At 39.5% G+C, this 22,203-nt stretch overlaps 3 protein-coding genes, 1 long non-coding RNA gene and 2 pseudogenes across 4 annotated transcripts; 3 read left to right on the top strand and 3 right to left on the bottom strand.

Annotated features, from left to right (window-relative positions):
- Positions 1-331: 331 nt before the first annotated feature.
- Positions 332-3,331, bottom strand: LOC113668148 (insulin-like peptide 03). Its single transcript, XM_027184022.2, has 3 exons — positions 2,404-3,331; positions 1,732-1,942; positions 332-1,242 (listed from the first exon to the last, which is right to left on the bottom strand). The coding sequence occupies exons 1-3, from the start codon at positions 2,413-2,415 to the stop codon at positions 1,085-1,087; spliced, it is 381 nt and encodes a 126-aa protein (XP_027039823.2). The 5' UTR covers positions 2,416-3,331; the 3' UTR covers positions 332-1,084.
- A 1,161-nt stretch (positions 3,332-4,492) lies between these two features.
- Positions 4,493-5,610, top strand: LOC149041457 (uncharacterized). Its single transcript, XR_016189012.1, has 2 exons — positions 4,493-4,564; positions 5,093-5,610. It is a non-coding gene; the product is annotated as an uncharacterized LOC149041457 (long non-coding RNA).
- Positions 5,611-6,860: 1,250 nt separating this feature from the next.
- LOC149041456 (uncharacterized) lies at positions 6,861-7,512 on the top strand (annotated as a pseudogene).
- A 518-nt stretch (positions 7,513-8,030) lies between these two features.
- LOC149041455 (uncharacterized) lies at positions 8,031-10,752 on the top strand (annotated as a pseudogene).
- Positions 10,753-11,161: 409 nt separating this feature from the next.
- On the bottom strand, positions 11,162-14,371 carry LOC149041454 (insulin-like peptide IlO1_i1). The gene is made up of 3 exons (XM_089214084.1): positions 13,019-14,371; positions 12,345-12,555; positions 11,162-11,716 (listed from the first exon to the last, which is right to left on the bottom strand). Exons 1-3 carry the CDS (start codon positions 13,118-13,120, stop codon positions 11,562-11,564), a joined length of 468 nt encoding a protein of 155 aa, XP_089070210.1. The 5' UTR covers positions 13,121-14,371; the 3' UTR covers positions 11,162-11,561.
- Positions 14,372-15,897: 1,526 nt separating this feature from the next.
- On the bottom strand, positions 15,898-21,446 carry LOC149041453 (insulin-like peptide IlO1_i1). The gene is made up of 3 exons (XM_089214083.1): positions 21,124-21,446; positions 19,642-19,852; positions 15,898-16,242 (listed from the first exon to the last, which is right to left on the bottom strand). The coding sequence occupies exons 1-3, from the start codon at positions 21,343-21,345 to the stop codon at positions 16,106-16,108; spliced, it is 570 nt and encodes a 189-aa protein (XP_089070209.1). The 5' UTR covers positions 21,346-21,446; the 3' UTR covers positions 15,898-16,105.
- Between the last annotated feature and the right edge of the window lie 757 nt (positions 21,447-22,203).

Raw genomic sequence — 22,203 nt, 5'->3', positions numbered from 1 at the left:
TCTCCATACTGTTCTCTACGTTTCCTTTCTGAGCTGCTGATATCGAGAATTTGTTTAATATTCAAGAGTTTTTTTAGTTGGTGATCATTTCCTTTATTCTCGTCACCTTAATGTTTGATGTGGGGGTAATATTGTAAGGAGAAATACGTCGCCATCCCTAACCGTTTTTATGTTTATGTCCATGCGCCAAAGTAATTTAAAATATCGGGATTTTCTCTTTGTATCGGACACAGGTGACATAAAAATGAAGGCAAGAAACTATTTCTGTAACACTGTCAATATTCTCAATCAGCAGAACGGTCAGTATCCAAAGGGGTCGTTACACAGAGCAACAAATTTCACCTTTTAATTTCACGTTAGAACGAACAGCGAAGTCTCACAAATCAGCATGTCTTCCTTCGTCTCGCACGTGGGAAAAATGCGCCCGCGATACAACTAAGCGGTAAATTCGCGAAAATCACCTAGACAACTAGTTAATCATTGAACGGCTAAATAATTACAATTTTCGATTATTAACAATCAAGGTAAACAACAAAGGTTACAGAGTAATCTAATGATGGCTAATTTACTTAACACCAAACACCAAACACCAATTTCTCCTAACTAACGGAATAGTGATTATCAATCACCAGGGGGAGGTCAGAGGAATTAGCTACATAATACTACAGAGCATTAGGAGTTTATTGTTGTATATTATTATTGTGACACAACCATAAGCCTCACTTCCGGTTCTATGATAATTGCTATCTTGATATCCCCTAACTTTACAATATGTTCTCAGCTCAACATCTATCCAAGTAGTTGTATAAAACGAACTTGTCATAACATTCTCGATGAAGATCAGCAGAATAATCGCGACCCGACTCATTATAACGTTTTTTCCTTTGCCCCCGAAAGCTATAATTTAAATAAACTGAGGTTAAATGGGACCAAAAATTAAAAATTAATATTAATTTGGTCGCGGCAAAGTACCATATGGTCTACATTTCCCTTAAGTTGTAGAGAGCGGTTGTTCATCGCAACCGCGTTCAACCGAGAACTAAACATACTTTTTGGGGTATTTTCTTCTAGCCGATTTTCCATTTCAAAAATATTTGCAATATTCCAAAAGTTCTTCCAACACACAGCCCTCTCGACAGCACTCTTCTACAAGGTCGAAGTTCCTTTTAGTCACCTGCTGTGAAGTGAGAAATCCGTCAGCTCTTTGCTTGTCCAGGATTACTTTGCTGTCTCTTGGTTTTACTGAAGGAAAACAAAGTAGGACTTGATGGAAAATAATAGTTATATATTTTGATATCGAATTAATGAAATTGTTTCTGGGCTTTTATAGGTAAGGAAGTTTTAAAATGATCGCTTATGCTGGTTACGGGATTGCTTGCTATCAACAAGCAAGATGGACTGGGTACACGCTTTGTTTTTGTTATGTGAATAATTTTCCCACCAACGACCCGGTCCGTCGTCACTGAGCATTCTCCTTTGCCCTGCTCTCCAAGAAAATTCTTGGAGTTCGTAGGCGTGAGAGTTTTATTTTGGTGAGTTTTTTTTGGTGAGACTGTTCGTTACCCATGAAAACCACCAGTGTGCGATAAATAACTACCCAGTGGTAAATGATGAATGATCCATTAACACATTTTTTCGGTATCTTTCGTTACCTCACTTCATGTAAACCATTCGCAGTTTGTGACACCAGTCTTTAAAGTAGCTGTAGACTTATGAAACAAAATACCGTACCATTTCTTTTCCTTCGCAATCTGCAGACCCTAACTAAAGCTGTTGTGAGTTGAACGCCGCAAATATGAAAGGAGATCTGCTTTCCGGAAATCTCGTCAATTTTACGGCAGCGATCAGGTGGTGAAAACGGGGTACAAGGAAAGAAAGACGCCTCGATTTGTAACGACGTGGTTAGCATCCATATTATAAATACGAAGCTTAACCAGTTTATCTACAGTTGTGGAAAAGAAGACAAAATGCTCAGTATCCATTAATAGCTTCACTTCTTATAGTCTTAGGAGCTGGCCAGGGAGCTTGCGGACTCCGGGTAAAACAAAAGTTAGACTCCGACAAGCTTACCCAGGCCCCTCTCAAGTGAGGAGAAATAGAAAGAGGAGAAAGATCATAGCTTAATCGAAACTCCGCGAGGAAAGAGAAAATAATAACTACAGGGAAAAGTTGCTAACTTCGATGTCGGAAAAATGACTAATTGGACAGAGGAAAATCATTCAAACCTTGTTAAGCAATTAAAACGAGCGGAAAGGCTCTTACTTCGTAGTTTTACAAAGATGAACAACTCTAGAAAAACTTTTCTCATTGAAAACGATGTCGTCCCTGGTAAATTAGGTCCTTGCCTTAAGTGAGTAGACATTTGACTGATTAAAGAGCAATAAAACCTTTTAAATTTCTCACCTTGTAGCTCATCTCGCTTGGTTCGTGTCCACAAGTGTAAGCACCAGTTCTTACTATGATGTGAAATAGTTTTATAGATTACTCACTTTTATCCTCATGGAGGTATATGATCAACAAATATTATCTCCACACATGGTCAATACATTTTGCGGGACAACAACAGACAGGCATCAGCAAAAATAAAATTCTTCCAATCAGTCAATCATTCTTAGATAATCACATGCGCTGCACAAAGAGAAACTGTTTCGATCTTTTGTGTTCTATAGCGTAAAAAAGTTATTTCTGTTAAAAAAATGATTCCGTTATTAATTGAGGCCGCGGAATCCTTTTTCGTCACATATTATACGCCCGTAAACACCTTCCTCGTAATGTTTTGCAAAATCTTAATCCAAGAGCAGTATAGGTATCGATGTAATATCAATGTGTGATATTACTGCGATTTATTTTTAGCTCTTAATGTTTTTGCGTTGTTCTGTATGGCAAAACAAATCCTATGTCAGGCATAGTGAGCCTTTCAAGTATTTTCAAGCTTTGTGAGATGTGTGCATGAAAATACGACCAAAATATTTATCTAACGATTTTGGCGCTTGTCGATTCTAACTGATGGCGAGTTGATGTTGCTTTGCAAGATTAGAAAACTTCAAATTCCCGATCGAGAAGCCATTTTGGCACATGACCTTAAGTGATAAGCAGATCCTCAGATTTTCAAGTGCGATTAACTCGAGATCTTCTTCTCACTGGGAATAGCGCGCTAATTGCACGTTTTCCTGGTGGAATTTAATCCAGGCTGTTCTAATCGTCTCTCATTTAACTTACCCTTGCCAATTTTCGCTTTTCGTGTGTTTCTCTTAAGGTTTTCCTTGATGTTTAAAACATCATTTCGATATCACAACTAACTTTCTGTCTAATTAGTTCGCTCTGACGAAGTCTGAAATAGCACGAGATTTAAACCTGCTTAAACTAGAGCATCGAGTTAATGATCAAACATTGCACTTACAAAGGAAACCTCACAACTTGTTTTTGATTTTTTGAAATAAATAAAAAAGTTATGAAGCGAGCGCATACAAGAAATTCCATCTTGATGCGTGAAAAAAAAATAATACAAAAAAAAACGATTATTAAAAAAGTAAATTCAGTTAACGATGTTGCTCAAACTTCTAATTCAATCGATATAACTAATTGTAAAACAATTATATCGTTAATTTTCCCTCAGGCATCTTTTTTCTTATAGTTCCCAAACCGTTTTACGACAAACGTCTCCTGCGCGCGCAATTCGCGATCTTTTTGTCGCTTTTATTAATATTCATCGCTTTCCGTGGGCCTGAGAAAATATATTGGAGTTTAGATACCGATTTTATGCCCTCTTTTATATACTGGTGCATTCATTTAAGCTGAGTCACGAATTGCGCAAAACAAAACAAGTGTGCGTAGCTAGCGGTTTCCTTAGGCGTTCGAAAGAACTGAGAACGACGAAGCCGATGAAGCGACTCTTCAGGCGGCCATGCACTCCTTGCCACTCCTCTTTGAGCTCCGCCACACGAAACTCTCACAGAACAGCCGTGTACGCAAGCCAAATGCATCAAGAAAAATATTATTACACTCTCAAATAATTTCTTGCTTTACAATATAGATGGTACTCCAAAAATCATTTTAATCCTCTAAATGTGAATTACACAGTCGAAATATTTCTCAGTATAGTTATAATCCAGTAAAACGTTATCGGCTGAGGGTGTTATTTTGATACGATGCTATTTACAAGGAAAGGGAGGGCAACTAGTGGGGGGAATTCCTAATCAGATATCGGTAAGTTTTGAACGTCAATAATCCAGTAATATGACATTTCCTGAGTCGACCTGCGGTTGAAGATTCAGGAGTCAGCAAGAAAATTCCCTTTAAACCATATCACTCAGTCTTGAAAGAAAACTTATCGAGATTTTGAGACTCTTCAAGAGATAAATTGACATTGCGAGACCAGCGTTACTTGCCGAAAATTGCACGCAATCTGTTGTTTTTAAGAAGTGTTACTAGTCAACCTTGATATTGATACGCAAATGTAAATCAGCGTGTTATTCTTTTCACAATCAATGATTACTTTTTTATCAACATAACAACGAAAAGCTGTTCCCAACATCTTGAACAACGTAACAGAGACCAAGGAAAGGTAATTTACTCTCGGCGATACTGGGGCAAAGAAAGACCGGTGATAAGCAAAATTTCCGTTTATTTTATATGTTAAACCATCGAATAAGGGTTTTTTATTCCGCTTTTATTTCATTTTCTAGGCCTCCAGTTTTACGAATGCTTCTTACGGCTTTGCCTCAACAACGTATTGATCGCGTAAGACGGAAACAATGAAAATGATACCATTTCTATAAGTGTTTTTTATTACCAACAAAAATATCTGTTACGCTTAAAAGTCCAGTCGTTGCTTAAAAGTGCAAGCCGAAAAACCTTGAAAGACATCAAAGGTTGAAGCGTTCAGCGCGGCCATTTTTTTGCTCCACTTTCCGCCCGTGTTTTTCCCTATTCTGCAATATAATACCGTCGCATACTTTTCGCACTCCGTTGCCCTGTTGTGTTCAACTGACGTAATTGTGAAATGATAAATTATAGTTGTCGTACCTCACATCTTCCCTCAAATAAATTATTCAATTTAAGCGTGATGCTGCGATAAATATTTGTTGCACAGATTTCGAGGAGGCATACGTTCGTTGGGATGATGAAGATAACAATAACAATAACAAAAGAGGTGGCACGCTTCTGGAAGGTTATTACGACCATAACACTCGCATCGAATATTGCTGCCGTACGGATGGAAATGCCACAGAAGCCATTCGCCTCCCAATTGGCTGACCGTTTGTGCTGATAAAGGCTAACACCCAAATCTGTCAGAAAATGGATGGAATGACACATAAACCAGAGTACTTTGCCTGGGACAGCGAGGATAAAGATCCGCAAGCCAACATTCACGGACCGATCAATGCTGAGTTGGGTTCAAACCGTAAAATAAAAGTTCACTATTGTTATAACACTTAACCCAGTACAAGGGCCCCATGCACGACCGCAGACGTAACTGATACCTTGAGAAGATTGCGCATTGTTTTTAGACCTTCGAAGCGAACAAGAAAAATAAAGGGAAAGTAAATTGTAAACTAGCGTCAGTATAGGCTTTTGAGATCAGGATTAAAGCTAACATGGTGGTGGGTCTTACTGATATGATGCCTCAATATTCTTGGTAATGCTGCAACTTTTGGAGCACGCATAGCTTAAATCGGACGCAGTTGTATTCATGGACGCTTTTCGCAATGGTGCGTTGCGGTCAAGAACTCTACGACCAATGGTGTTATGGTTAGATCTTGATTTTCAAAAGTTTGAACTTCAGGCTGGCGTTTTACAAGCGTATTTTCGCCTTAGTCACCAAAAATTCTGTTGAAACCTTTAATGAAGTGTTCACCGAGGTTTCAACAATTAGAAGTAACATAATGTGACAAAATTGTTTAACTCGATCCAAGTGAAGGAATTGCTTTGCACTTCCATTTGGGACCTTATTTGGTTAAACTGCTACAGATAACTACTATGGCTATGGACACGCAATGATCAAGCGCTAAGCCGGAATGCGCTGGACTCCGGCTCGGTAAATCTGGGTTAGGGATCGTTTTGTCATTTTCTTAAGTGAGCACTTCCCTCCCGCAGTACCTCTCCCCATAAGGACTTTACCTTGAACTGGCAGGATCACCTCACCAAGAAGTGGGAGGTAAAGTGCGATGCAATAGCACCCCATCCCGGTGGAGAAACATCACTTCATGATAAAGAGACTGGAATAAGCTCTGAAAGGGCGGGTTTTCTGGGTCTGGGGCTCAGCCATTTTATGCATCACTATCGAGGAGAGCAAAGTCCTTTTCAAGTTTGTCACTTACGGTGCTAACCCTTCACATCCTAACATCAGTATGCATATTCTCCATAACGTTCTTTCTACGTTTCCTTTCTGAGCTGCTGACATGGAGAATTTGTTTACTATTCAAGAGTTTTTTTATTTGGTGATCATTTCCTTTATTCTCGTGACCTTAATGTTTGATGTGAGGGTGATATTGAAAGGAGAAATACGTCGCCATCCCTAACCGTTCTCCTGTTTATAGGGATTTGTCCACGTGCTAAAATGATTTAAAATATCTGGATTTTCTCTTTCTATCGGACACAGGTGACATAAAAAAATATATTTTTTATTATTATTATTTTTGACGATTGAGTCTGCGAATAAGGCAGAAATAAATATTTTGTTGGCACGAGATACGACAAGGCCTGGGCCTAAGGCCCGAGCATCATGGGTAATGATGCTCTGGCTATAGAAGGGGGAGTATTGCACGTGATGTCAATCTAGGCCTCAGAACAAAACCGTCCACCTCTGGCTGATGACAAATTTAGTGATCTTTTTCTGGTCTTTCCTTTTCGCTGTCGCCATGTCGATCGAGAAAGAAGACGTAGAAGCACTAATCAAGGCTAACAATGACAACCTTCTCGCTTCTTTCAACGGCCTCTTAGAGCAGACCGTTTCTCAGATCAAACGGTCGAACGAAGACCCGGCGGAAAGCCAGATGAAGGAGATCAAGCGCCTCAAATTCAACGAGTCGCATAAATTTAAGAAAAAGGCAAACGAGGACCAATTCAAGTTTAACCAGAAACTGAGCGAGACGCTTGACAGCGCCAAATCCGCCGCCGAAAATTCACAGCTCGAGAAGGTCAAAACCAGCTTAGAAGAAGGTGAGACACTAATTTCTGAGCGGCAGAAACACATCCTACTGACAGACAAGTCAGATTACGGATGGGCTACGGTCGATGAATATAAAAAGCACAGTTTGGCAGATGACTCGGATGATGAGAAGCGGATATTCAAGGCTAAATCGCGCGCTCGTACTTTTGTCAACGCATTAAAGAAGAAGAAATCTTCGGCGCCGGCAGTCTACCGTTTCAAGCCAACCGTGGCCTATTCCCGCACTTGTGCCTGGTTTTTCGCCTCGACCCAAACCCGGGACATGTTTTGCGTGTGGTAAATCTGGCCACTGGCGCGCATCCTGTCCAACAATGGTCCAGCAAAATACATCAATAAAGTGACTAGACGACCGCCATAACTCAGGTGTAGTTCTTTCCTCAGTTAACATTGAAGCTAGTAGTTTGCCTTCGCAATCAGAATTAGGTAGTGCCATTGACTCGGATCCTAGCGTTGCCGCTTGTGCTGATTCTTTCCTGTTAGATTCCTTAAAAGATTCAGACTCTCTTGCAGTTGATTTGTCTTATCCATCTGTACGTGGAAGACTTGGAGAATTTGTGGATTTTTGGCGTACTTTGGAAGTTTCGCAATTCGTCCTGAATGTTATTATGCTGGGTTAAAAAATTCCCTTCTTCCAACTTCCAACACCTTTTGCTAAGAGAAACAATACTTCTGCTCGTGAGAATAGTGATTTTGTTTCGCAAACTGTCAACAATTTACTTCGTTTGGACCTAATTGAAGAACTTGCTTGTAAGCCCCATATCATCAACTCGCGTTCAGTTTCTACCCGTAGTTCGGGAAGGCAAAGGCTCATTTTGGATCTTCGACATGTCAACCAGTTTATATACAAGCAGAAGTTTAAATGCGAAGATCTGCTAAAGTTAACAGTTTAGTCGTCCATTCAGATTTACTCAAGTCTGGATTTGTTCCTAATGAGGTAAAGTCCCTTTGGGAGCCTGTCCAGGTTATCACCTGGTTGGGTGTGGTTCTCGACACTACAGATGGGACTATAAAAGCAACCGACGAACGCATTGAAAAGTTAAACGCCGGCCTTGTTGAGCTGGTGTCTTGTCAACCTCCCCAGAAAGTGCACGTGAAAAGAGTGGCTACCGTAACGGGTCAAATAACTTCCCTCTCTCCCTGTGTGGGTTCTGTTGCCCGTATTATGACTAGGTTTCTTTTCTCGGTCGTGAATTCGGCGCGCTCTTGGGAAAGCGAAGTTTTCTCTCAGACGACTCTCTTTCAGAAATCAGTTTCTGGAAGAACAACGTGGTATTCCTCAATAGTAAGGTTTGTTGGTTGGTCCAGTCCCAGTCAAGGTCACCTTTTCAGATGCCTCCAATTCGGCTTCTGGTGCTTTCGTAAAGAACTCGAATTTAGTATTTCATCAGAACTGGTCTCCTGTAGAGCGTACCCAAAGTTCCACTTGAAGAACTCAAAGCTGTTTGCCTCGCCTTGGAAGCTTTCGCGAGTCATTTTCTGGTGTTGAGGTTATTTGGTTCCGATAACCAGAACGTCGAATCTATTCTTCAAAACGGTTGTAGGAAAGCTGACCTGCACCAATTGGCCCTCCTAACTTTTCAAATATGTCTTAAGTTTCACATATCACTGGAGGTCAAGTGGATTCCTAGGGAGCTTAATGCTAGGGCTTATGCAATGAGCAAATTAACCGATCAGGATGACTATACCATTAACGAAGCTATCTTTCAAAGAATTGACCTATTTTGGGGGCCCCACTCCGTTGACAGATTTGCTTGTTCCTATAATGCTAAGGTACCAAGATTTAACACCAGATTTTTTCAGACTGGCTGTGCTGCAGTAGATGCATTCTGCCAAGATTGGAGGCACGATAATAATTGAATTTGTCCTCCAGTGTGCCTATTAATTAGAGTGGTAAAGGACATGGAACTGTGTAAGGCGAGAAGGAACGGTTATCCTTCCCTTGTGGAGGTCCTCTTGCTTCTGGACTGTATTTTGTAGAGACGGTGTACACTGGAACAGTTTCGTAATTGACTGGGTGTTTTCACCGAAGTTCCCAGGTCTCTTTATCAAAGGGAAAGCGCGAAACTCGCTTTTCGGCTCCAGAACTTTGATGTTATAGCCCTTCGAATCGATCTTCGCCGCCCCAGATCTCCCTGCGCTTACGCAGGCTCCTGTACGAAGTTCAGTAAAGACTGTGATCGTTGTAATTAGCCCCGCAGGCGTTTGTATTTATCGCGGAAGTTTTTTCTTCTGGGTGCAAATGCAATTTTGTTTCAGTCAATCCCAGCGTAATTCCTCTAAGTTCTTTGTACTTAGGTTATGGGTTGTTTGACCCTTAATCAGGCCCGAAGTGACTTAAGTCAGTATTGCTCGTCAATATCGTGTTATGACACGAGTTTGTGTCAAGAATTTATTCAGAATTGTTTGAAATTAAAGGAACCCATTCGTGGTCCATTTTACAAATTCCAGTTGTCTGTGTATTCTCTGTTGGAGTTTGATTATTCCCAGTTATTCTATTTTTGTTTATCTATTTATTTAGTTATTTTTTTGTAGGATTGTACTCCTCACTTTACCTTATTTAATCTCTCGTTTAGATATTTTTCATTCTGGATTTTGGGAATCCCGGGACGGACCCCTTGTCGACTTGCTTGAGGGACTGAAAGATCGACTGAAGACGACTGTCTTCCAAAGCAAATGGAACCTTTGTAGTAAACAACTGTGCTTTCCGCAGATGGAAGCAGTTTGCAAAAGATAATTGTAAGTTAAAAGGGAAAGCCTTTCTCGCTAGCCCTTTTCATGTGGCTTTGTATTTACAACATCTTATAGAGAAAACCCACTCTCCTGGCGCGGTCGATTCTGCTTTCTATGACTTAAAATGGGCCCATGACCTGGCAGGAATCCCCTCCCCAACTGGTGATCCAATTGTTGAAGCTCTGAGGACGGCGTCCAAAAGAGTTCTTGGTACAAGCGTCCTTAGGCGTAAAGAACCTATTTCGGCCACTTCAATCCACAACATTATTAACAAATCAGACCTAGACAATCCTGTAGAGTTGCGTAATGTTACCATGTATGTTTTATCTTTTGCCGGTTTCTTTAGGTTTGACGATGTGCCTAGAATTAGAAGAAGTGATATTTCCTTTAAAAAGGCTTCATGGTTATTAAGGTTTTGAAAAGCAAGAATGACCGGCTCCGTAAAGGCGACGAAGTCGTTATCTCACAATTGTCTGGTTTTGCATTCCCCGTTGAGTTGCTTAAGAGGTATTTAGCTATGTTTAAGGTACCACCTGATTCGAAAGACGTTATTTTCAAGCCCATTTTTAAAGGGAAGGGCTCTTGTAAGCTTGTTGCCCCCGATAAGTCAATTAGTTACTCTACTTTTAGAAGGCCTTTTCGCAAGGACCTGCAAAGCCTCGGAGTTGAACCGTCCAAGTTTGGTTTGCATTCTCTACGATCTGGAGGAGCTACTATGGCAGCAAATAATGGAGTAAACGACTGGGTTTTCCAACGACATGGTCGTTGGAAATCGGTACAAGCCAACTGACACATACGTAGACGATAATCTTGAACAAAGACTCGAAGTATCGCGATTTCTTGGGCTCTGAGGGCGTTTTCTTGTTCTTTTTAGTGGTATGATATCACCTAGTCTCGTGCGTCTTGCCCAACTCTTTGTCAGTCTATATATGCTCGGGTTGGTTCTCGGCAGGAAGAAGAATTTGGGGGATCACATGGTTTTCAGGGGAAGGAATGGATCAGTTGTTTCTAACAGAGTATAAAGGGGGGACTTTTGACTGTAAATGAGGGAGATCATTAGCCACAGAATACTACAGAGCATTAGGGGTTTATTATTGTGTATTATTATTACGACACAACCAAAAGCCTCCGGTTCCTCTCTTCTCCCTCCCTCCCTTCCCCCCCCTCTCCCCCCCCCCCCCCCCTGCCGGAGAAAATTATCGCAAGTAAATGAGAAAATTGCAGGTCATATCGCGGGAGTAAATGGATCACCGATCAGTAGATCGTCACTTCCAGTCCAATGATAATTGCTATCTTGATATCCCTTAATTTTACAATGTGTTCTCAGCTCAACATCTATCCAAGTAGTTGTATAAAACAAACTTGCCATAACATTCTCGATGAGGATCAGCAAAATTCTTGCGACCCGACTCATTATAACGTTTTTTTCCTTTGCCCCCGAAAGCTATAATTTAAACGGATTGATATGAAATAGGACCAATATCTGTGTCTATGTAACAATTAATATTAATTTGGTTGTGGCAAAGTACCATATGGTCTACATTTCCTGTAAGTTGTAGGGAGCGGTTGTTCATCGCAATCGTTTATCGCAGTCGTGTTCAACCGAGAACTAAACATACTTTTTGAGGTATTTTCTTCTGGCCGATTTTCCATTTTAAAATTATGGTTTGCAATATTCTAAAATTTCTTCCCATACACAGCCCTCTTGACAGCACTCCTCCACAACGTTGAAGCTCCTTTTAGTCACGTGATGTGAAGTGAGAAATCCATCAGCTCTTTGCTTGTCCAGGATTACTTTGCTGGCTCTTGGTTTTACTGAAAGAAAAACAAAGTAGCACTTGATGAAAAATAAAAGTTTTGTATTTTGATGTGGAATTAATGAAATTGTTTCGGGGCATTTACAGGTAGGGAAGTTTTAAAATGATCGCTTATGCTGGTTACGGGATTGCTTGCTATCAATAAGCAAGATTGACTGTGTACACACTTTGTTTTTGTTATGCGAATAATTTTCCCACCAACAAACTGGTCCGTCGTCACTGAGCACTCTCCTTTGCCCTGCTCTCCAAGAAAACTCTTGGAGTTCGTAGGCGTGAGAGTTTTATTTTGGTGAGTTTCTTGGGACTTCAAGAATCGACGTGGGGGCGAGAACGAATAGGAACAAGGATGGTTGACAACGAACAACGCATTTTGTCCCTCCCCACCCCCCCCCCCCCCATTAAACTCTGTCAAAAATTAGAGATGACTGTTCGTTCCGGCATGAAAACCACCAGTGTGCGATAAATAACTACCCAGAGATAGATGATGAATGATCCATAAATATATTTTTTCAGTATCTTTCGTTACTTCTTTCAGTCCTGGATGCACTTCACTTCATGTGAACCATTCGCTGTTTGTGACACCAATCTTTAAAGTAGCTGTAGATTTATGAAATAAAATACCGTACCACTTCTTTTCCTTCGCATCCATCTGCATGCCACTTCATAGGCTGTTTTGAGTTGATCGCCGCAAATATGAAAGGAGATCTGCCTTCTGGGAACCTCGTTAATTTTGCAGCTACTGGGTGGTGAAAGCGGGTTACAAGGAACGAAATACGCCTCGATTTGTAACGACGTGGTTAGCATCCATATTATCAATACGAAGCTTATCCAGTTTATCTACAATTGTGGAAAAAGAAGACAAAATGCTCAGTATATATTAATAGCTTCACCTCTCAATAAAAAAGCCCCTGTTTGGCGCCAATCCGCTGGCTAAGGAGCTTGCGGACTCCGAGTGAAACAAAAGGTAGACTCCGACAAGCTTACCCAGGCCCCTCTCAGGTGAGGAGAAATAAGAAAGGTCATAACTAAATCGAGACTCCGCGAAAATAATGACTACAGGGAAATGTTGCTAACTTCGATGTCGGTAAAATGACTAATTAGACCGACGAAAATCATTCAAACCTTGTTAAGCAATTAAAACGAGTGGAAAGGCTCTCACTTCATATTTTTACAAAGATGAACAACTCTCGAAAAACTTTTCTCGTTGAAAACGATATCGTCCCTGGTAAATTAGGTCCTTGCCTTAAGTGAGTAGACATTTGACTGATTAAAGAGTAATTAAACCTTTTAAATTTCTCACCTTGTAGTTCATCTCGCTTGGTTCGTGTCCACAAGTGTAAGCACCAGTTCTTACTATGATGTGAAATAGTCTGCAATATCGATTACTCGCTTTTATCCTCATGGAAGTGCATGATCAACATATGTTCTCTCCACACGTGGTCAATACATTTACCGGATACAACAATACAGACATGCATCAGTAAAAACAAGAATCTCTCAATTAGTCAATCATTCTGAGATAATCACATGCGTTGCATAAAGAGAAACTATTTCGATCTTTTGTGTTCTATAGCGTGAAAAAGTTATTTCTGTAAAAAAAAAATGATCCCGTTATTAATTGAGACCGCGGAATCCTTTTTCGTCAAATATTACACGCACATAAATACCTTCCTCGTAATGCTTTGCAAAATCTTAATCCAAGAGCGGTATAGGTATCGATATAATATCAATATGTGATATTACTGCAATTTATTTTTAGCACTTAATGTTTTTGCGTTGTTCTGTTTGGCGAAACAAATCCTACGTCAGACATAATGAGCCTTTCAAGTATTTTCAAGATTTGTGAGATGTTTGCATGAAAAAACGACCAAAACATTTATCTAACGATTTTGGCGCTTGTTGATTCTAACTGATGGCGAGTTGATGTTGCTTTGCAAGATTAGAAAACTTCAAATTCCTTGAATTTCGGAAAGCATGATTGAAACTCAAAGCAGTCAAATATTTTTTCTCTTACATCCGGCCCTCGGTAATGTGTTCGCCTCCCATTTCTTGAACAAGTCACTTTGCTCAAACACCCACCGTTCTCCACCCAGGAGTAATGGTAAGTGAGTACCAGCGAACCAGCAGACCATCAAGAACGAGAGGTACCGCTCAAACATGCTACAGATAACACGATACGTTCCCGAACGAGAAGCCATTTTGGCACATGATCTGACTTACCTCCCCTAAGTGATAAGCAGACCTTCAGATTATCAAGTGCAATTAACTCGAGATTTTCCTCTTACTGGGAATAGTGCGCTAATCGCAAGTTCTCCTGTTGGAATTTAATCCAGGCTGTTTTAATTGTCCCTCATTTAACTCACCCTTGCCAATTTTCGCTTTTCGTATGTTTCTCTTAAGGTTTTCCTTGATGTTTAAAGCATCATTGTGATATCACAACTAACTTTCTGTCTAGTTAGTTTGCTCTGACGAAGTCTGAAATAACACGAGACTTAAACCTGCTTAATCTTGAGCATCGAGTCAATAATCAAACACTGCACTTACAAAGGAAACCTCACAACTTGTTTATGATTTTTTGAAATAAATAAAAAAGTTATGAAGCGAGCGCATACAAGAAATCCCATCTTGATGCGCGAAAAAAAATAATACAAAAAAAAAACGATTATAGAAGAAGTAAATTCAGTTAACGATGTCGCTCAAACTTCTAATTCAATCAATATCATCATAATCGAAAAACAATTATCTCGTTAATTTTCCCTTAGGCATCTTTTTCCTTTTAGTTCCCAAACCGTTTTACGACAAAAGTCTCCTACGCGCGCAATTCGAGATCGTTTTGTCGCTTATATCAATATTCATCGCTTTCTGTGGGCCTGAGAAAATATATTGGAGTTTTGATACCGATTTCATGCCCTCTTTTATATACTGGTACATTCATTTAGGCTGAGTCACGAATTGCGCAAAACAAAACAAGTGTGCGTAGTGGCGGTTTCCTTAGGCGTTCGAAAGAACTGAGAACGACGAAGCCGAGGAAGCGACTCTTCAGGCGGCTATGTACTCCTTGCCACTCCTCTTTAAGCTCTGCCACACGAAACTCTCACAGAACAGCCATGTACGCAAGCCAAATGCATCAAGAAAAATACAGTTACACTCTCAAATAATTTTTCTGCTTTACAATATAGATGGTACTCCAAAAATTATTTTAATCCTCTAAATGTGAATCACGCAGTCGAAATATTTCTCAATATAATCATGATCCAGCAAAACGTTATCGGCTGAGGGTTTTATTTCGATACGATGCTAAATTCTCCTTATCTATTTATAAGGAAAGGGATGGCAACTGGTGGGAAGAATTCCTAATCAGATATCGGGAGGTTTTGAACGTCAATGATCCAGTGACATGACGTTTCCTGAGTCGCCTTGGGGTCAAAGATTCAAGAGTTGGCAAGAAAATTCCCGTTAAACCACATCACTCAGTCTTGAAAGAAACTTATCGAGACTTCCAGACTCCTCAAGTGATAAATTTACATTGCGAGACCTGCGTTACTTGCCGAAAATTCCACGCAATCTGTTGTTTTTAAGAAGTGTTACTAGTCAACCTTGATATTGATACGCAAATATAAATCAGCATGTTATTCTTTTCACAATCAATGATTACTTTTTTATCAACATAACAACGAAAAGCTGTTCCCAACATCTTGAACAACGTAACAGAGACCAAGGAAAGGTAATTTACTCTCGGCGACACTGGGCAACATTGTCTGTTCGTAAATTGCTTCAAACCGGCGCGCCATTCAGTATTCTTTAATATATGATTGTGCTTCTCTATGAATAAAAGCAACATCGAAATAGAACCGAGGTAACCTCAGACTTAATATTGTCCGATTTGTTGTGGACAGCCGATGCATGATATTTGAAGTATTTCCTGCTCTGCGCGCTAAAAGCAAGATCTTAATTGCGCGGCGGTAACTAGAAATTATGGCAAAAATGATGCGGTTCGGCACTCACGCCTTTTACTGAGGGGAAACGTTTCTATTTTTGAGCAAATTAAGTTTAGTAATGAACTCCTTTGTGTACTTTTTAGGCTCGTGGAATGCGTGACGGGGAAAGTGCGTCAAGTAATGTTTACTCTGAATGTCATCACTAGGCAATTCTCGCAAACAATTTTGCCTACCAGCTATATGTCTTCACCCTAAGGCAAAAATATTTTATTGTTATCAGATGATTTGATTCACAAGAAATTCAAGATGAGTGATTCACTTCAGTGACCATTTGATTCCCCAGCTTTCAGAAAGAATTTGGAAGATCGCAACCCTTTTCTAGACACCTTTTATGTCCAAGGAGTGCGTGACTAGCATTGAAAGACACTTAGTGTTAGTTTAGTACGAAATTAGCAATATTCGCGCAGTTCTTCGATGACACAGCCTTCTATACAGCACTCCTCCACGACAGTGTAGGACTTACGGAATCTCCCACTTGACGATAGGAACTCCGAAGCTCTTCTTTTTTCCCACACTAAGTCATGTGCTGCGAAATAAAAATGATTGGCCAAACTGATTTAAAGAAAAAGAACCCATATCACTTTTATACACACCCTTGAAAGTTTTAACCCTTTGCGTACCAAGTGGCCATATATGGCCACTTAAATACAGACCCCATTCGGGCGGCCTGAAAAGAGCACTTTGAGGGGCTGGAAACTAATACTACATTTCAATGTAAATTACATAAAGTCGTTAATTAGTTTTTTCGAGGATTTCTTCCATCGAGCTTGTTTTTGGGCGAATTTTGAGGCTTTTTGTGATTTGGACGTTTTGAACGGGGAGATTTAAAAATGGCGGCTCTTGAAGGTGATGCTGAACTACATTTCGACGATCAAAACAATGTTGAAATTCAATTTATCGACGAAGAAGACTTGCCTTTAGCGAATTTCATCGAGCATCGAGCCTCTGATGAGGAATTTTACTCTGGTGCATCGGAATCAAGCTCTGACGATTCTAGCGAAGAGTTGGAAGAGGAAGATCACACTGACAACGAAGTGGAATTGGATGAGGAAGATTGGTCTAGAGAAATTGGACGCAGAGTAGATATTGAGTTTAGTGAAGAACCTGAAATAAATGTCACTACAAGAAATCTGAAATCGTGTTTGGATTTTTTGGAGCTGTTTTTCACACAAGAGGTATGGCAGTTGTTAGTTAGTCAGACTAATTTATATGCAGAACAGAAGAGAGGGCCAACAGAAAGCTCTGTTTGGTATCCAGTCACAGAAAGTGAAATGAAGGCCTGGATTAGTCTGTACCTAAATATGGGGCTGGTTACTAAACCGAACCTTAGTTCTTACTGGAGTACTGATCCTGTCCTAAGTTCTCCTTTCTTCCCATCCGTGATGTCCCGAACTCGATTCCTACAAATTTTGCGGTATCTGCACTTTGCTGACAACACCCTTGCTCCCCCACGCGACTCCGCAGACTACAATAAGCTGTACAAAATCCAGCCTTTCCTAGATTTGGTCATAGCAAGGTTTCAGGAAGTGTACACCCCTGAGCGGCAACTTGCCATAGATGAGACTTTAATTAAGTTCAAAGGCAAAGTGCATTTCAGACAGTTTATCCCTATAAAGCCAGGAAGATTTGGAATAAAGGCTTTCACACTTGCAGAATCCACCAGTGGCTATGTGTTGAACAGCAAGATTTATACTGGCAAGGAGAATAATGAAGTTCAGAAAGACTTAGGAAGGAAGGCAGTTATGTCTGTGTTGCAACCTTATCTAGATAAGGGATTTTATGCCTTCATGGACAATTATTATACTTCTGTTGCTTTGTTTGAAGAGTTAGAAGAAAGAAAAACCCTTGCATGTGGCTCAGTTCGGGCCAACAGGGTAGCCTTACCAAGAGAGATTTGTGGTGTGAAGGAAAAAGCAGTGAAAGATCTTAAAAGAGGAGAGTGTTTGTACAGGCAAAAGGGAAATTTGACTTGCGTGACATGGCGTGACAGGAAGCCAGTTAGTGTGTTAGCTACCCTTCCCACCAGTACAATGGACTCGAGCCCAGTTCAGCGGTCAGTAAAAGTAAATGGGAAGTGGGAGAAGAAGCAATTTTCTAGACCAGGTGTTATTGACCTCTACAACACCTATATGGGTGGTGTAGATGTGTCTGACCAGCGAACTGTCGCATATGCCAGACTTATGAAGGGGTCAGTCTGGTATTACAAAGTGTTTTTTTATTTGATAGAGGTGTGTGTATCAAATGCACACATTCTCCACACCAAATCCCAGAATCATTCCAGTCTAAGAGCACTGCAGTTCAGAAAGGAGCTGGTCAGCACATTAGTTCAAGGCAAGTGCTTTCGAAGAGACACGGGATTTGTGGAAACTCCTGTTGCTATCCCTGACATAAGATTCAACCGGGATCATTTCCATTACCTTGTGAGCAATGAAACAAGACTAACTTGCAAGGTCCATATCCAGAAAGTGAAAACAATATACAGCTGTGCAATTTGTGGTGTTAGAATGTGCCCTGAGCCTTGTTTTCAAAGGTACCACACGTTGCGAGACTTTTACTATGATGATGAAAGTCGAAATGGTCCCCGTCGGCTAAAAGAAGGAAGAGGGAGGCCATATCAAAGAGGAAGAAGAAGATCATTAAGAAATTAACTCTTGGTTAATGTGAGAGCATAGTTTTGTGCAAGTGTGGTACATAACTATTGGCTATATAACCGATAAAGAAACTGTTTGCATCTTTTGAATATTTCTTATTTCATTTATATTTTACTCAATTTTTACTTTATGAAAGGCAATTATTAATCTGTCTTAAATTCTCTAAAAGGAGGGTTATTGCCCTAATTAATATTTCTTACCTTTTGAAATTGTGTTAAAAGGTGATTAGAATTTCAAGTAAGAAACCAAAAGTTGGAATTGTTTGTTTAGAGCTGGTGATTTCAAAGTTCCTTTAGAAACTTGCATAATTATGCAAATTATGCTTATTGTGACGTCACAATTTTGACATGTGTCAATTTCTATAATTGTTGTGAAAGTAAATTTTTAATGCACTTCCCAAATATATATAGTTTTATAGGGTTTTGTTGTAAAGAGCAGGCTTGACAAGCATTCTTGTATAATGTACTCATTTTTGTGACAAATAAATACCACCCCCCTTGGTATACAAAGGGTTAAATACTAAATATTAGCCACATTGCCAGACTCAGAAAAACAACCTGACAGTTTAAAAATGGTCTCGAATGACAAACAAACATACAAGCAAGCAAGTCATGACGTTTTAAAAGCGTAAAAATCTTTTGGTAAAGTTCAAAATATAATTAAAAATCAACGGAAAACCCGTACTAGAATAAGCTTTGTGTTCGTTACAGATTTTTATGAACGTTTTACTGAATTATACTTCGCTCATTTTGGGATACAGCGCCTGTTTCTAATTTTTTGCCTTGGAATTTTGCGCGAGAAATTGGCTCCATGGGCGGCCAAAAATTGATCCCCTCCCTTGCGCATGCCTGATGTACGCCGCCATTTTTGAATCGTGCTCAGTAACCTTGCCACTTATTATTGACGACGTAACAAAGACTCATCTCCCGACGACTTGCCTGTACTAAACAAATGGGCGTTCTTGACACTTGCAATAGCGAAAACAGCCACTGTTTATGAAGCACGCGTTGTGGTTTTGGGTTTGGTGCCAGATCACTGAGATGTTAAAAAATGGAGGCGTCTATAGTTTACGTACCAACATTTTTACATAAGATCAATTTTAAATAAGGTTTAGGTTTTAGGTTTTAGGTTTACAAACAGAATGTTTTATGGTTAGTTATATCTTTTTTTTTTCTAAGTTGCACTGAATTTGGTCAGAAGTAGGTAGTCACACTTAGGTTCATCTATTGTTTCATTATACGTTTATAGCTCAGCCGTTTATTGCAATATCTTACCATCTCTCATTTCTCTTGAGTGTATTCCGCAGATCTGTTTAAAGGCTGACACAATTTGATCTCCGCAAACTTGAAATGAAATGGGTCTTCGAGGAATCTCGTTGACTTTGCAGTTTTCGACGCAAGGTATAGACTGTTTCGAATCTGAGCCCGCAGTCAAGATACTCATGCAAAATATGATGATTATTCTATTTGACAGAAGAGTTGTCATCTAAAATGAAACCAAAAAATAAGAAACAGTTTATAAAAGGAGAGAGAGCATCAAAGCACACATTCATGATGTATGTTGGATCATTTTCTTTAGGTCAAAGTTGTCACCTTCAGGTTTAACCCTTTAAACCACTTTAGAGTGACCAGCATCTAATTTCTCCTTACAGTAATACAGCTGAATTATTCATTGAGATCATGAGAATAAAAAAAACGATCGCAAACCTAAGAATCTGTGATTATTAAACGAATTCTCCTTGTCAGTACCAAAGGAAATGTATGGAGACGGGTATGGAGAACAGGGATATTGATTTTAGGGTGTAGAGGGTTAACGGATCAATATCAGTATCTGGGAAACTGCCCACCTACCCCTCCCCTAACCCAACAACTGTCTATTGATAACAAGTTAGGGTTAATGTTGGGTTAGGGGAGGGGTAGGTGGGTAGTTGCCCAGATACTGATATTGATTCAGGTTAACTTCCTGGATCTCTCCTCCCCTCCTTGGTCTTCGTAGAGGGTCTCAATGGGGTAAACTGATAGCTGTGAAATGGCCAAAAAAAGTTAGGCGTAAAAATTGGCAAATTGCAACCGCAAGTCGTAAAAAAATAACTGATAAAGAAAATTGCTGGTGACAACGTTAGCCGTAAAATCTATCACCCCATTGAGACTCTCTTCCTTTTAAACCGGGGGAAATTAAAAATTGAATCGGATAAAATTGAACCTCTGCATCATGACACTAAACTTTCTTGACGATAGATACAAAAATTATGCAAATTTGAGGTAATTTGAAAAACAGTCTTTTTTTCTAGACAGTGAAGTGCCAATTGAATAAAACATTTCCTATCTACCAGACACAACTACTGAATACAATTAAAAGAGAAGAAAATGGCAAAATATTCGTGTATAAACCAATGTAGACCATTGAAATAAAAATTTAGTTGTTTTGTTGTTCGGTTGAGGGTAGATTGTATAACTCATCATAGCTTTTCACAACTGAATAAAACAGCTAAGACCGCCATTTCTCTGCTTTTTTTTTACCATTCTTAACTACATTTATAACAATTTTCCAACAACCATTGTTTCTCTTACTTGTAGAAACTCCTTTCATGGATAGAGATTAAAAGGAACATTAACAATGACGGCAAGAATAATGTAAGGAAGCCACACTCACTTACGAAATGGATCAGTAATGTTGTAAGCTCAGCGTCAAAAGTTTTCAGTCCACTTTGGAACGAATTAGAAACAGCGAGTTATCATTAAAATATTCAACAGTACCTTGTTTTGAGTATTTCCACTATTTCTCCACAAAACTGGTTGATCGATTTGAGAGGAATAGGTCGCCTGTCTGATTCTTTTCAATAATAAGACCGTTATGACTTTTATTACGCTGGCTATTGTCGTTGAATAATTCTTTATTGACCAGCTCTTTATAAAACATTCATTAATTTGCCTTTTTATTAGGTATAAGTTGACATGATAAGTTGACATGATTTTCATTTATTATTTAATGAGCTACTCGTTGACGTGTATTTAATTTGACCAAGGTCAATTCCTTTCTTTTTTTTTTCGATTTGTTTTTAAAATATTACCTCATCTGAGCCCGATCGCAGAAAATATAGCTTTCAGCGGCTTACATTTTCCCAGTTTATGTGAAAATGTCATCGATAAGGACTCCATCAGCAGTTAGACAATATGGTCCGGTTATTTACAAGAGCCCAAACCCAAACCACGGTTATGCACAATCAGTGAGCCTCAGGGATTCTCTAGAAGAAGATTGATTTAATTACATAAATTTCCTTCCGCTGTCAGCTTTCGGCCCCCTTCACGCTGTTCACGCAAATAAATAAACGTTTTTAGTTTTAAACAACGACTAAAATTTAATCAAACAATTAGACCCATAATTTTGCTCGCTGAAAGACGAGTTCCGTCACGTGACAGTCATATTTTGGGTTTTCCATATCTATTCAGTAATAATAGTATGGATCATTTTATCATATGCTTTTTAATATGCAAGTTTGAGCAGTACTTAATGCAAGTCTCGCTGTTCCATTTGTTTTTTTTCCACCGCGAACTACACGTTCTATGCGTGCTTTCACCTCTTGACTATTTGCGTACTCTATACATTTTCCCACGTACGCAATATTTTTAAGGATTTTGCAGACCTTGCTCGACTTAAAAAAAACTTTGTTTGGGCAGCCGAAAATACACGGAAAAACAAGACATTTGAGAAAATTATACTAAATTTAGTTTAACTCGAGGAAAGAGTTAACTTGTACACCAAAAAAACATTGGTCCGAAAACTGTTCAAAATATTTACCAAACACCTAAAGAACAACTGGACAAATTTAGTTCAAC

The sequence above is a fragment of the Pocillopora damicornis genome, chromosome 8 (assembly GCF_964200805.1).
Source record: "Pocillopora damicornis chromosome 8, jaPocDami1.2, whole genome shotgun sequence".
Classification (NCBI taxonomy): domain Eukaryota; kingdom Metazoa; phylum Cnidaria; class Anthozoa; order Scleractinia; family Pocilloporidae; genus Pocillopora; species Pocillopora damicornis.
This window is presented reverse-complemented; position numbering and strand designations above follow the sequence as displayed.